General features: G+C 39.6%; 1 protein-coding gene across 1 annotated transcript in view; it reads left to right on the top strand.

Annotated features, from left to right (window-relative positions):
- NRK (Nik related kinase) overlaps window positions 1-14,885 on the top strand; it is a 489,556-nt gene that overhangs the window by 434,857 nt on the left and 39,814 nt on the right. Inside the window, exons 28-29 of the mRNA XM_082263406.1 lie at window positions 448-548; window positions 10,238-10,387. Coding sequence (XP_082119532.1) covers window positions 448-548; window positions 10,238-10,387 — 251 coding nt within the window. The remainder of the gene's footprint in view (window positions 1-447; window positions 549-10,237; window positions 10,388-14,885) is intronic.

Here is a 14,885-nt window from a genome sequence, read left to right as displayed (position 1 = left end):
CCTGGTACAACTTCCATACTGAGTGTAACATGGGACTAGAGCATTGCCCACATGAGGAGTATTTGTACATTTTTTATGTGAGTGCAGTGACTGCTGATGGTGCTACAATGATGCATTCAGGGACATGTCTCCAGAGCTTCTGAAAGCAAATATCATATAGGATATCCATAACCCCCCAGCAGGCAGATCTACATTTTCTATAACTAGTAACATAGCTTTCAAGGTCTTCATTGTAAGCAGGTACATGGTATTTAACATCATGTAATTTTCTTATGCATACTGATGGTTATTTCTTAAATCATTGACTATAGAAAGTTCATTTAATTAATAGGTTTTCTTGATTTGTCTGTTTAACTTTACTGGCAGAGATAAAGTAATTCTATGCTACACATCTTAGTGCAAATTTTTTATGTACCGTTAACAACAATATTTTTTGTTTCATCGTAGTTAAATATGAAAGAATAAAATTCCTTGTTATTGCTCTGAAGAACTCTGTAGAAGTATATGCATGGGCGCCAAAGCCATACCACAAATTTATGGCTTTTAAGGTGAGTTATCCATCATTTCTGTAAAAAATGTGCCAGTTGTGCACTGAACAGTGATGGTCCAAATACCGTTAAATTGTGCCTTCCAAAATATACATCCATTCTCTTCCTTTCTCCTAAAAGGATTTCTAATTTATCATAAATGATTGTACCTGTTTAACATATGGTATATCATTTCTGGTCTATAACAAACTTACTATCATATTTATTTTGTAGCTCTTATCAGATGCCATTCTTGTGAAATAACAATGTGAAGCAAACACAGTTATTTCATATTTAGCCATTCCATTTTTACATTTGCTTTGACCTTTTTCATTTTTAAATATGATTTAACCTTTATTAATGCATTACTCTATACAACATATTTCAATCGCAAGGGGCACTACAAAACAACTACTTATATCTGCAATAGTTAAAGTGTACCTAAAACTTTTTTTTCCATTTTAAATAGAGTTGGGAATGAAACTTCTGTCAGTTTTTTGCTACCTTTGTCCCAATTGAGAGATTTACCTTCACTTCATGTCCTGTAGACTCAACAGGAAGTAGGAGGAAATCTCTCCAAAGTGAGGTAAATCTCCCCTTAGACAGTTGTCATTAAAGTAATTTTTGTAATCATTGAGTTCCAAGGCTGACAACATATGTTACGTAGTTACATAGTAGTTGAGGTTGAATAAAGACAACAGTCCATCCAGTTCAACCTGTGTTGGTATGTGTGGACGCAATCATCTCACATACCCCTGAATGTTATGATCCTTGAGATTTATGTCCAAGAGTTTTTAAAAGTAGCCATACTCCCTGCAGTTACTACCACTTGTGGTAGAGAATTCCACAATCTTGTAGCCCTTACTGTAAAAAAACCCCTGCGTAGCCTGAGGTTAAATCTCTTCTCCTCTAATCGTATTGTATGGCCACGTGTCCTCATGCATTCGTTACGACTGAATAGTTTTTTTTCTATGCTGAGATCACCATTGAGGTACTTGTATATCGCTATCATGTCCCCTCTCAGGTGTCTCCTTTCCAGGGAGAATAAATCAAGTGCTTGTAAGCGCTCTTCATAATTAAGGTCTTCCAATCCTCTGATCAGTTTAGTTGCTCTCCTCTGGACTCTCTCCAGTTCCAACACATCCCTTCTGAGGATTGACGACCAGAACTGAACAGAATACTCCAGATGTGGTCGGACCAGAGTTTTATAAAGGTAGCTTTATCTCTGGAATATATCCCCTTCCTTATGTAAGCTAATATTCTGCCGTCTTTGGCAGCTGCAGCTTGACATTGCATGCTATTACTAAGTCTATCTTCCACTAAGACTCCCAGATCTTTCTCCATTTTTAATTCCCCCAGGGGTCCCCCCCAAAGTGTATTAGGCGTTTATGTTTTTAGTCCCCAAGTGCAATACCTTACACTTCTCCACATTAAACCTCATTTGCCATGTAGTTGCCCACTCTGTTATTTTGTTCAGGTCATTCTGTAAGATTTCTGCCTCACGATGTGAAGTTATTGCCCTACTTTTGTGTCATCTGCAAAAACTGATATCGAGCTACTGATCCCGTCCTCAATGCTATTTATGAATAGATTGAACAAAATTGTTCCCAGGCTGAGCCTTGGGGGACCCCACTTACCACCCCATACCAGTCTGAGTATGCATTATTTATTACCACCCTTTGGACACACCCCTTTAACCAGTTTTGTATCCAAGAGCAAACCTTGTGGTCGATGCCTGCAGACCTTATTTTATAAATTAAGCATTTGTGGGGAAGTGTATCAAACGCCTTAGCAAAATCCAGGTACACCACATCCACTGGTCTCCCCCTATCTAGCTAACAGCTCATTTCCTCGTAGAATGTTAACAGATTGGTTTGACAAAAACGCCCTTTTGTAAACCCGTGCTGATTACTACTGATGATGTTGTTGTCTTTAGCAAATTCTTGGATATAGTTCCTTATCATCCCCTCCAGATGTTTACATACTATTAACGTCAGGCTGACCGGCCTATAATTTTCCAGTACATGCCTCTGCCCTTTTTTGAATATTGGTATCACGTTAGCTTTCCTCCAGTCACCTTGTACATTTCCTGTCAAAATACTATCTGCAGAGATCAGGAACAGTGGTCTTGATATAACCTTACTGAGTTCTTTGAGTACCCTCATATGTACACCCTCCGGGTCTGGTGATTTACTTGTGTTAATTTTATCCAGGCTTTCCCTGATTTCACCCTCTGTTAGCCATAGCGGCATGTCCTGTGAATTACTGCTAACCGTACAGTCATGATCAGTGTACCCCTCCTTTTCTTGTGTAAAGACTGAGGAGAAGAAATCATTTAGCACAGTTGCCTTTTCAGTGCCCTCTGTACCCATCCTCCCATCATCGTTAATTATGTGTGCAACATGCTCTGACCTTGTTTTTTTGCTGTTGATATATTTAATAATTTTTTAGGGTTCTTTTTACTTTCCTCTGCTATTTGTCTCTCAAAGTTGATTTTAGCCATTTTGATTTCGTATTTGCATTTCTTATTTGATTCCTTGTATTGCTGGAAAGTCAATAATGTGCTCTCCGATTTTATATTTCTTTAATGCCATTTTTTTTCACTAATACGTTTTTTTACATTACGGTTAATCCAGCCAGGTTTGGCTCTTCTAAATGTATTTCCCATAGGAATGCACTGTGTGATGCTATTGTTTAATATGTTCCTTAATCATTCCCATTTTTCCTCCGTGGTCAGTGTTCCTAGTGTTTGGTCCAAGTTTATTTCCTCTATCATGGAGCACAGTTTTGGGAAGTTTGCCCTTCTGAAGTTTAGGGTTCTTATGTTCCCCTCTTGCCTTGCTATATTGTTATTTACGCTAAATGTGATCATCCTGTGATCGCTAGAACCCAAGTTGCCCTTGACTCCTACATCTGAGATTAGATCTGGGTCATTAGTAATTAATAGATCCAGCACTGCATTCATTCTAGTAGGAGAAACCACCAACTGAGACATGTAGTTTTCCTGTAAGGTTTTCCTGAAGAGACCGACCTTTAGTGAGTGTGCAGTCCCCTCTTCCCAGTCAATGTCGGGAAAGTTGAAGTCCCCTAATATGATGACTGATCCCATCCTTGCCACCTTACCCACCATTGATAAAAATTCCAGCTCTACCTCCTCCCTCACCGGTAATTATATCTCCGCAACTGCATGGATGGGGTCAATCTAGAAAGTTTAGTAGAATTACCCTAATCTATGATTCAAGAAAAGCCTATATACCATTTTCAAAGTAATACATTTCCATATTTCCCAGTGGAGATAAATCCCATTTTTATTTGCCAATCTATAGAAATTCTGGCCATGAAATACTGGGGAATCATGGGTATTTGCGAGGCACAATATTGTTAATAATTGAAAGTTCACACTGTGTTTTTCATGAGGGGGAGAAGGTACCCATTTTTATTTTTTATTAAAGGAACAGTTACCCTGGAAGATACTAATTGATTAGTTTTTTTTTCTCCTAACTCTCAAAAACATATAGGGGAAAGTCATTAACAATAAACATGAAATATGTTTAAATTCTTGTTTGATAACATCTATTTAAGAATAAACTGCTACTAATTAACCAATTGCTCATCTCCCCATGCTATCAATAAAGGTTATATAAAGCTGTTGTTTCTGTGTAGCTGGGTTTCCAGAAACCTTATATTGTCTTTCACGGGTGTCTGTTACAGTTAAAGTGGTTGTATACTCAGTAAAAAAAAAAAACCTGCAGGACAAAGGCATAATGAGCTAGTATGCATCGCATACTAGCTCATTATGAAATAATTACATTAAAACGAAGCCCCGCTAAGGGCGCTGTCATGTTGCCTTGGCGCCTCGTCCTGGTTCTGCCACTCCAGGGCTGTGAGTGGCGCATGTGCGCGGGAGTTTCACTTTCCGGCAAGGACCGGCAAGGAGCTCTGAAGGTCCGCCGGACCTTCAGAGCGCATGCGCCTCTGGAGTCAGCGGCTGCATGCATGGCGAATATCTCCTAAACTGTGCAAGTTTAGGAGATATTAATTGTACCTACAGGTAAAAGTCAAATAGCGGAGTATACTACCGCTTTAACTGTCTATAATGTCAGTCGGGTAATGATAACTACTTTAAAACCCAAATCTTCATACTCGGCTATGATATTTTATAATATCAAGAACCGGTTGTGACTAGGTTTATAATTTAGTTCATATCTGATTGACTTTCTTGCACCTAAAGCAGTATTAAACCCAAAAGCAAACCTTTATTTTTATATTGAAGCATACTAATTCTTAGATGTGATGGTGGTATTTGTTTCCTTTTTTTTAGGCTTTCTTTCTTCTATTTTCATCTGGTGAACTAACCAGTAAGTCTATTTTTCACATCTGAGCATTCTGTTACCTGAAGCAAAATGCCTGTCGCTCTTAAAAGTACATGAGCTTTTTGGCAGATTGGAGGCAGATTGGGCCCTATAGACTTCAATGGGAATGTCTGAAAATTTGCAACATGAGTTTATTATGGGCATTTTGTCCTGCATTTTCTGCTCAAACAGCAGAAACTTCTAAACTTCTAAATCACTTCTAAAACACTTCTCAAACACTTCTGAAACGGTTAAAAAACTCTTAAGAAAAAGAAAAAACCCTAGAAGTCGCTCTACTCAGGTGTGAATGCTGCCTATCTGATTATAAAGTGTGAGCTGGAATTTGGCTTCAATCTGTTAAGCTTTTTTCACACGGGCGTTCCGTATGTCCGTATATCATCCCATCCGTTTGCGGATGATATACGGACATAATACATGTCAATGGGATTGCGGATGTCATCGGATGACCATCCGCTGACATCCGATTTGCGTCCTTTCAGTTCTGTTACGTTTTTTGGAACGGAACAGAACCCTATTTTTCTTCCATTTAAAAACGGAAAGGACGCAAAATCGGATGTCAGCGGTGTCATCCGCTGACATCTGCAATCCCATAGACATACATTATGTCCGTATATCATCCGCAAACGGATGGGATGATATGCGGACATACGGACCGGATGACACAAGTGTCACCCGTGTCCGTAAAAAAAAAAAAAGTGCTGGAGCAGATCAAAATGCGGTCCGCTCCGTGTAAAAGGACCCTTAAGCCCCGTACACACGCACCGATTGTCGGCCGAACGATCGGCCGTCTTTTGTCCAGTGCTGTCGTGTTGGTTGAAAAGTGCTCAAGACTGCACACGAATTTTGTCGGCCAACAACAACCAACTTCAGAAGTGATGTCATGTGATGGTTAACTTTCCGTGTGTTTTTTCTTCTCTGAGCATGCCCAGTCTTGCTCATCTGGCTTTTGTCGGCCGAAATCTGTACTGACTGACGAACAATCGGCCGTTCTTTGTTGGCCATCAAAAATTTTATAACCTGCACACCAGATTTTGTTCGGCCGAAAAGTCGCAGTCGGTTGTCGGAAGCATCATACTAACAAGCCGACAATCGGCCGATCGGACGTTGGCCGAATATTTACGGCCGACAATCGGTACATGTGTACGGGCCTTAAGTCTTTGTAAATCTGTTAATACATTTAACACTTCTCTACTGACCAGACTGACAAAGGTGCTGTCTGCTGTGCCCCCTGTGCTCAGTCCTCCTTGTGTCTCATTAATACAGGAGGTGTGTTACTGATTAGATCACCAATTGGAAGCAGAGGGGGAAAAGCCAAAGAAAAGAAAAATTATGCAGTCACCATATTTTATGATTGGTAAGCTGCAATATTAAACATTTTTGGTTTTGGGTTTAATACCGTTTAAATATGATGGTATCTTTTTCATATATTGGGAAAATGTCTACAATTAAAATTCAGCACCTCATTAAAGACATTTGCTGAGAAAAAGGCAAAATGTGGCTTTCTTTCCTGTTCCCGTTACCCTCTGTTCACCTGTTATAGTTTTGATGGGTTTATATGGTGCATTGTGCTTGTCAATTTCTAAGCCTGCTTAAAAACTACTTCTGATTACTTCTAAGTGTCTGGAGGCAAGCAATAATCCAAATTACGGTCCTGTGCTTTTTCCTGCTACCTGGTATAGTTTGGTCTTCATAAACAATTGTAGAGTAAGCGTGACTCATACTGTGAATAAAAATGAAAACTTTTAGAAAAAGAAAGGGCAGAACGCCACTGCAGAAACGGGTTAATAAAATGTAACTGTCATCTTTTAAACAGTTTTATTGTTAAAGTCTTAATAATTAGGTTATTCGCACTGTGAGGGATATTTTTGTGCTTTCCATGTTTTAAATATTTATATACAGTATGTATATTTATAATGTATTTTAGTTATATTTAATTTTTTCTTCCCTTTTAGTATTTCTGTTATGGGGTATTCAGCCCAAATATCCGCTTTATCAATTAAGAGCAAGGGGTAGGATCTAACTGGTTGAAAACCCCCATAATTTCATGCATCTCATTGTTTGGGCAACTAGAGAGTACCGTATTCTTCAGCACCATTACTAAAATGGTGCTTGTTTTTGTGGGCCTCTTTAATTTAAAACATTGGTCAAATATATGAGCTGCCATTGTTTTCATCTTCTTGGGAATACCAACTTTATGCCTGATGTGCCAAGCTGACACTGTCTTGGGAAGGGGGATTGTTTAAAAAAAAAAAAAAAACTCTGGGGGGGGGTTGGGAAGGCAAACCAAATATGGCTTGCACACTAGTCTACTTATTGACTGATGCTGTAGTTTTACTTTTTGCTTTCCTAAAGTCATAGCTTTCCTAAACACATGCCCAAACTCCGAAAACGCTGTGCAATATATAAAATTGTAGAAGAGTTTAACTTCTATTTCTGAATACATTTAATGTAGTTGCCCCTTATGAATTCAAATTGGTGAAATTATATGAATCAAGAAGAAGGGTTGTTGAAGACTGACTGTCTGATGTCATCTTACTAAAGGTGTCACAGGGTCAGAGTCAGCTGCCACATCTCCAGCTCTTAAAGATACAGCACTGGATCAGATGAATATGCCCTAACACTGCCTAGACTGGGGATTCACTATATTTTAATAATGTTGAAATGTAGAACCTTAAAGACAAGCATTTGCCAAAACGTTTGTTTATCCAAAAGATTTAATTTTTTAAAGGTAGTAAATATTAAAGCTTGTTAGGTTTGTATTGCTTTTATGTGCCTTTTGGGGATTTATTCATTCACTTATTGTCAGGATAGGAAGTGCTGAGAAATCCAAAGAGACAAACAAAGCAAATTTTAGTAGAGTAAGAAAGTATTAAAATATCTGACAATGTTTTTTTGCTGACTGTGTTTTCCTGTTCAGGTAGCAACCATACCCCTCCACTTCTAGTACAAGGTTCAAAGGGACAGAAAGTGAGGGAAAATAACCCCTATGGGATTAGAGATTAAAATAAAGGGTTAACAGTTTTAGGTTAGTTTTAAATGGTGGAGAGGGATTAGAACCCTGTCACTTTTTATGGCTGTCTCTGCCCCATTAGGGAGATTCACTATCTCCATCTGTCATGTTTATCATTATCAACGAAAGTAAAAGGAAATCCATCAATTTGGGTTGTCCCCAGATCAGGAATAGAGGGGATATTTTCCAATGGGGACTTGTTCTAGTGACCCTAGTGACAACCAGGGATTTCCTCACTTTAGAGGCATTTTCTCTAACTTCCTGTTTTGGCTCTGGGACAGGAAGTGAAGGACAATCTGCCCTATGGGACACATAGGACACAGATGGCTAAAATAAATTTAATAGGGGATATAATTCTCCTTAAGTGCCGGTTCACACTTCCGCGTGTGCGGCGATCGCATGTAATATCGGAGAGCACTGCTCCTTCATTACATGCGATCGGATGTGCAGTGCGAATTCAGCCATACACTTTGTATGGCTAAATTCGCACTGCAGCCGCACCAAACACGCACATGAGGCATTTTTTCAGCCGCATCAGGATCGGATCGCACAGTGGTTCACACTTGTGCTATCCGATCCTGTGCGAACTGTCAGATCGCACTGCGATATGCGATCAAACTGGGGGTGTCGTTAACATTTCATTGACACCCCCAGCGTATCGTATATGGCAGTGTGAACTGCCAGATGTGTGTTTGCGATGCGGGAACAGGCTGCGAATTCGCAGCCTTCCCGCATCGCACAAGTGTGACCCAGCACTTACTCTTTCCAAAATGGGGAAAAAAAGTTTTGCCTTAAGTTCTACTTGAAATTTCTAGAGATTACCCTAACTGATAACTTTAAGTAATCGCCCTACATAGACGCTGCTGTGAATTATGCCCAATAAGATCTTTACTTCCTTACTTTCATAGGTAGCCCTAAACAAACTTCTATAGGTGCGTTGGGAGGCCGTCTTTTTTTCATGCTTTACTGTTATGGGAATTGCTCTGTACAGAATTTTAAAGGATTACAGCAGGTGGTAAAAGCAATACAGAGTAATACTTGCATGCAGTTTCCAACAATCTGGGATATTTAAATTAAATGTTTCCTTAAGAAAGCAGACTGTATTTTAAAGGTATTTTTGTACTGTGCATGTCTACCTTTCTTCCTTCTGAGGTCTGTCAGAATGTGCACATCCCAGGCTAATGGACACATTTCCTACAACTATATCACTTTAGTATGATCAATAATTGTATTGCTATTTATTATACAGGCTGTGCTGCTTACTTTTTGTCAAACCGTTAAGGATGCACAAAAGTAAGAATTTCATTGTATTCAGTTCTTCTACTTTGCACCTAGGATGACTTGAACTTTGTATACCAAAAAATGTTAACAAGTAATGTAATGCTTGAATAAAATGCAGAAAATTGTGTTGAACTTGTAGTGTTTAAAAGAAATCTCATGATCATTAAAAAAAAAAAAAAAAAAAGGTTAACAAGCAATGCAATGCTTGTATAAAATGCAGAAAATGGTGTTGACTCTGTAGTGTTTCAAAGAAATCTCTGTCTGAGCTCTGTCACATGGCCTCAGGTCCTGTTACAGGATTCCTTCCCCACCCAGCACTTTTTCATCATTTAATAAATTAAATGGACTTTTCAAATGTATTTTTGTAGTCCCAAAGCACATGAAACACATACTACATATATAAAAAGACACAGCAGTGGTAAGGCCATATTTATTTATAAATTAAAGTGGTTGCAAAGTCTAGTTTTTTTTAAAATAACAAACATGTTATTCTTACCTCCTCTGTGCAGTTGGTTTTGCACTGGGATGCCTGAATCCTCCTCTTCTTGGGTCCCTCTTCGCTGCTCCTGGCCCCTGCCTCCTGTCAAGTGCCCCCCTAGCAAGCAGTTTTCTATGGGGGTACCCGAGCCGAGCTGCAGATCCCTGTATCTATTCAGACACAGTGCTTCAGTTGAGCCCCACCCCCTCTCTCTCCTGATTGGCTAACTGACTTTGATGGACAGCAGTGGGAGCCAATAGCCTCGTTGATGTGTCTCAGCCAATCAGGAGGGAGAGTCCAGGACAACCCAGGGAACTGTGGACATCGTTGGATTGAGATGGGGCTCATGTAAGTATTAGAGGGGCTGAGGGGGGCTGCTACACACAGAATCTTAATCTTGTATCATAATGCACAGAATTATTAAGATTAAAACAAAAAAAACTTCTGTCTCTACAACTCCTTTAACTCTGGACGTATTGCTGTATTGTGGTGTACTGGCAGAAGCAGTTTTATAACAAGCACTCATCCTACTTTGTAACATTTCATAATTGTTTTGCCTTTTTTACAGGCATTTTCATCTCTGCATCAGAAACCATTATTTGTTGATCTTACCGTTGAAAATGGACAGAGACTGAAGGTTATCTATGGATCTTCGGTGGGATTTCATGCTATTGATGTTGACTCTGGCACAGTATACGATCTGTACTTACCCACTCATGTAAGTGCTACTTAATAAGAGTTAGTGTGTGTTTTATCATCTTTTTATCAAAAGTCAGTGAAATACATCTGTTTTTTTCTTCAGGGAAACAAAAAAAAAGGTACACGATTATAAAACACAATCTACAAAAGCAATTATAAAAAAAAGGTTGTTTATAGTTAGTGATTTGAAATTTTGTATACATGCAAACTAGCGCATTATACTTTACATGTTATCCAATGAAGCCATCAAACAGAGACAATGAATTAAATTCAACAAGGGACAATTATTTTCACAATTACTGGCTGCCACTGTCCAGATCTTCTCCAAACTGGTCTCTTTTTTCAACACTGTGAGATGTTCTGAATTTATTTCAGCTAATTAATTACTGGTCTTTGAGAGTTCAGACTAACAACTTGCAAAAACAATGGATGATATGTCTTTGGTATTTACAAACTGTAAAAGTTTATACACATATTTAATGGTACTAAATCAAAACCAATTAGACTTGCTGAATATTCTTTCCAAATTGCTTAAGTGCAACTGATGGGAACATTTCTGGCATTTACCCTTAAAGTGTATCTAAAGGCAAAACTTTTTTGTGTGTAGATTTTTCTTCACTTCCTGTCCTGGAACAACAGGATCTTGAAAAAAAAAAAAAAAAATTGAATCCCCTCTTCAATTGTTATCAGATCAGATTTCCCCTTACCTCCTTGTTCTGGTTACAACTAAAATTCTGGATTTTCTGACAGTGAAACAAAAACTGGATAGATCTCCCAATGGAGATGCAGATGGGGAAAGAAAAAAAACAGGAAGAGGTTCTAATTCCACTGCTTCTCCATCCAAAACTAAAAGAAACCATTTTGGTTTAAGATCTGTAAAGCTGGATTGCAGGCAAAATGCTAAATATATAAATAGGGGAAAAAAACTGAGAGCTCTTGGCACAGGATTTGTATTTTTGTCTATCCAGTCCTTAGATTTATACAGCCCTGAGAGACAGTTTTACTAGTTTGATAACCTGATTTTTCATCATTGCAGTTCAAGAAGAACTCCAGGATGCTGAATAAAAGCTAAAATAAGTACATTGACCTATGTAAACCAATAAAGTTTCAGTAGTTTATTTATAAACCTCACCATTTAGTAAAAAATATGAATTCAATATTTGTGATGTCATCAGTCCATTTAAAAAAATAGCAGCTTCTGGCATCTGAAGGAGGAGGTATAAGTGAAGGTGTAAACATTTCACATCCTGCATTCTCACTCTACAGCTATGAGAAACTACAGTTCCCATCATGCATAGCTGTAGAATGGGATGGAAGGGAATCAAGTGAATGGGCATAAAAGTGTGCAGGTACACTAAGCATTTAATTTTCCTAAATGAGCTCTTTTATTCACCCACATAGTGCTCACCCACATCGCAGGCATGGGTTGCTGAGAAAGGGAAGGAAACTCCTGGCCTTTCAGTCAATATATGAGGTCATGTGAGGTGGGACAGACCAGGAGTATTCCAGTTGTCATTCTAAAGACGCTGCATCAGTAGGCGATTTAGGCTTGGTGTCTCAGACTCTTATATCATCATTTTTTCTTAATTGTCATTGAGAGATTGCAATATACACAGAGATGCTACTCCCTTTTTCACGGCTTGAACTGCATTGCCAGCAAATGCCTATAAGCAGCTGCATGGCTTTTAATATCCTCTTAGCTTACTGCAAGAATATGAGGATTGTAGTTGGTCCCCTGGACTTCCCCTGGGCTCTATTCTCCTGCATAGATTAACTTGTAAATGATTTGGCTCTGCTGCGAATGCAAAGCTGCAAAAAAAAAAAAAACCTAGCTGTTTGATAGTCGTCCTGATCCTCTGTCTTTACATGCTGCAAGCAAGATCCAGCAACTTGACAAGGGTGGATATTGCAATCCACTCTCCCCTTAACACCACACTGTTTACTCCACGCTGTGCTCTGTATTTTACATGCCATTCATTGTTCATGCCTGTGGTGTCCACTGGAGTGTTCTCTGCATAGGAAGAGAAACCGGCCATAGCTTTGACAGGTCACATGACTAGACTTTCCTACTTCCTGCACTTTTGTTATTATTTAAACACTTGCCGACTGCCACACGACTATTTACGTCGGCAGTCAGCCCCTCACAGGCAGAGTGACGTAGATCTACGTCGCTAGCCTGTGAGGGTCTAGGGAGCGAGCATGCACCCCCGGAGACGCGCTCCCACACCCGCATGGTCACGGACCCCCCCGCGCGTGTGAACGGCGGACCCGATGTCCGCCGGTCACTCGGCGATTGTCGGTGCAGAGGGAGAAAGGCAGGCGGCTGATGTAAACAAGCCGCCTGTCATTCTCCCCTTTGTAGAAACAGTGATCATACGGTTCTACTATGTAGAACCGTTGATCATTGTTCCTACACCTCAAGCCACAGCCAATCACAGTTAGAATCACGCCCCTAGGGACACACACAACCCCTCCCTCTCAAAAAAATGTAACCCCTTCACTATTTTTACAGTAACAGTGCATATGTATAGCACTGATTACTGTAGAAATGTCACTGGTAACCCCAAAAGTGTCAAAAATGTCAGTCAAGGGTCCGATCTGTCCGCCGCAATGTCGCAGTACCGCAAAAAAATTGCAGATCGCCGCCATTACGCTTTAAAAAAAAACAACAAAAATGACAAAAACCTTTCCCTTTGTTAGTAAACGCGATAACTTTTGCGCAAACCAATCAAAATACGCTTTTTGTGATTTTTTTTTACCAAACATATGTAGCATAAAACAAATTGGCCAAAAATGTTAAAAAATTTTGATTTTTACATTTTTTTGGGGGGGAATTTCATATAAAAAAATTTGAAAAATATTGTTATTTTTGCAAAATTTACGGTCTTTTTTTGTTTATAGCGCATGATCAAAAAATCGCACAGGTGATCAAATACCACCAAAAGAAAGCTCTGTTTGTGGGAAAAAAAAGGACGTCAAATTCGTTTAGGTACAGCGTTGCACGACCGCGCAATTGTCCATTAAAATCACACAGTGCCGAATTGCAAAATAGTCCCTGGTCAGGAAGGGGGTAAAATCTTCCGGGGCTTAAGTGGTTAAAAAAAAGCAAAACATACCACTTTTATAAAGAAGTGTAATAGCTGCTGTATGCTTCATAAATACACTCATAGAGCATAGTGCTACAGCAGATTCGTTTGTACTCTTGCTTCTGGTAATAAAGTAATTTTTGAAAAACTCGCTGACAGGCAGGGTTTTTATAACAGAAGAGACCCTAGAGCAAGAATATGCAAACTGTGGCCCTCCAGCTGCTGCAGAACTACAAGTCACATGAGGCATAGCAAGACTGACAGCCACAAACATGACACCCAGAGGCAGAGGCATGATGGGACTTGTAGTTTTGCAACAGCTGAAGGGCCACAGTTTGCATATCCCTGCCCTAGAGGTCTCTTCTGTCATAAATCTCTCCCCTGCTTGTCAGAGAGTGATGTGATATGAGCCACACATGCACAGCTCAGATCACATTTACGGCCCGCTCTGTTTGCTGCTGTGATGGGACTCCCATGTGTGGTAGTGACGTTGCCCTGGCACAGCCAATCAAGAAGCCGAAGATCGCAAACCTGGAAGAAAGACCAGACAAAGATGGGAGCTGCCAGGGACAAGGGAGAGTGGTGAGAGTGCACGCTGTAGGGCTGCATTTGTAGCGAAGTCTGTCATAATGTACAAGTATGCAGTGCATACTTGTACATTATGGCTTAAATGGCTTAAACCTGCCAGGGGACCCATTTATTAAAAAAAAACATTATAGAATTTACTAGCACTTTAAAGCCCAACTTCAGAAATTGTTTTAAAAAGTCAGCCCCCTGCTGCAGTGCGCGCCCACCCCAGATACTCTAAATGCCTTTCAGGAGAAAAGTGGCATCAAAAACACTCCTAAAAGCTATGTTTTTGCAAGGGCGTTTAGGCGCTTTTAGGGTCATCAAGCAGTTGGGCGTTCATTGATTTCTTTGGTCAGAATATTAATTCATTATGGCCATTGAAATGAATGAACACTAAAAGTGCTTGATGCGCCTAGTGTTAACACGTGTTTAGGCTCGCTGGGCAAAATGCTTCTCTCCTACATGGGCTGGGTCTGGGAGGGCATTTAGAGGCAGAAAAAGCCAAAAGCCCCTTAAAGTGGAGTTTGAGGCCCAATGTGCATGAAACTTCACCCTGTATTGTGTAGTCAGGAGGCTTTATTAATAAATGTGTGTAAAGCTTCTGTTATGTCTTTAAATAGAGTATATCTGGAAAAGGGAATATTTGTACTTCAAAACTACTGCTCACTCACCAAGGAATTCACTGGAACATTTTTCATGGTCCTTGTATCTGGTGATAAGCTAGATCTGTCACCTAATATTTTTTTCATAAAATAATTTGGAACATCTGAGCACAGCATTTTGACATATTCCCATTGGTAGTAATAAAGGGTTCAGTGCAGATTTAGACTGCTTTTGATGGTTTACTTATGTTATGTCCTG

Source organism: Pelophylax lessonae (assembly GCF_965119305.1).
Source record: "Pelophylax lessonae genome assembly, chromosome: 7".
NCBI classification, from domain to species: domain Eukaryota; kingdom Metazoa; phylum Chordata; class Amphibia; order Anura; family Ranidae; genus Pelophylax; species Pelophylax lessonae.
The sequence above is the reverse complement of the archived record's forward strand: the minus strand, read 5'-3'. Positions and strand labels throughout refer to the sequence as shown.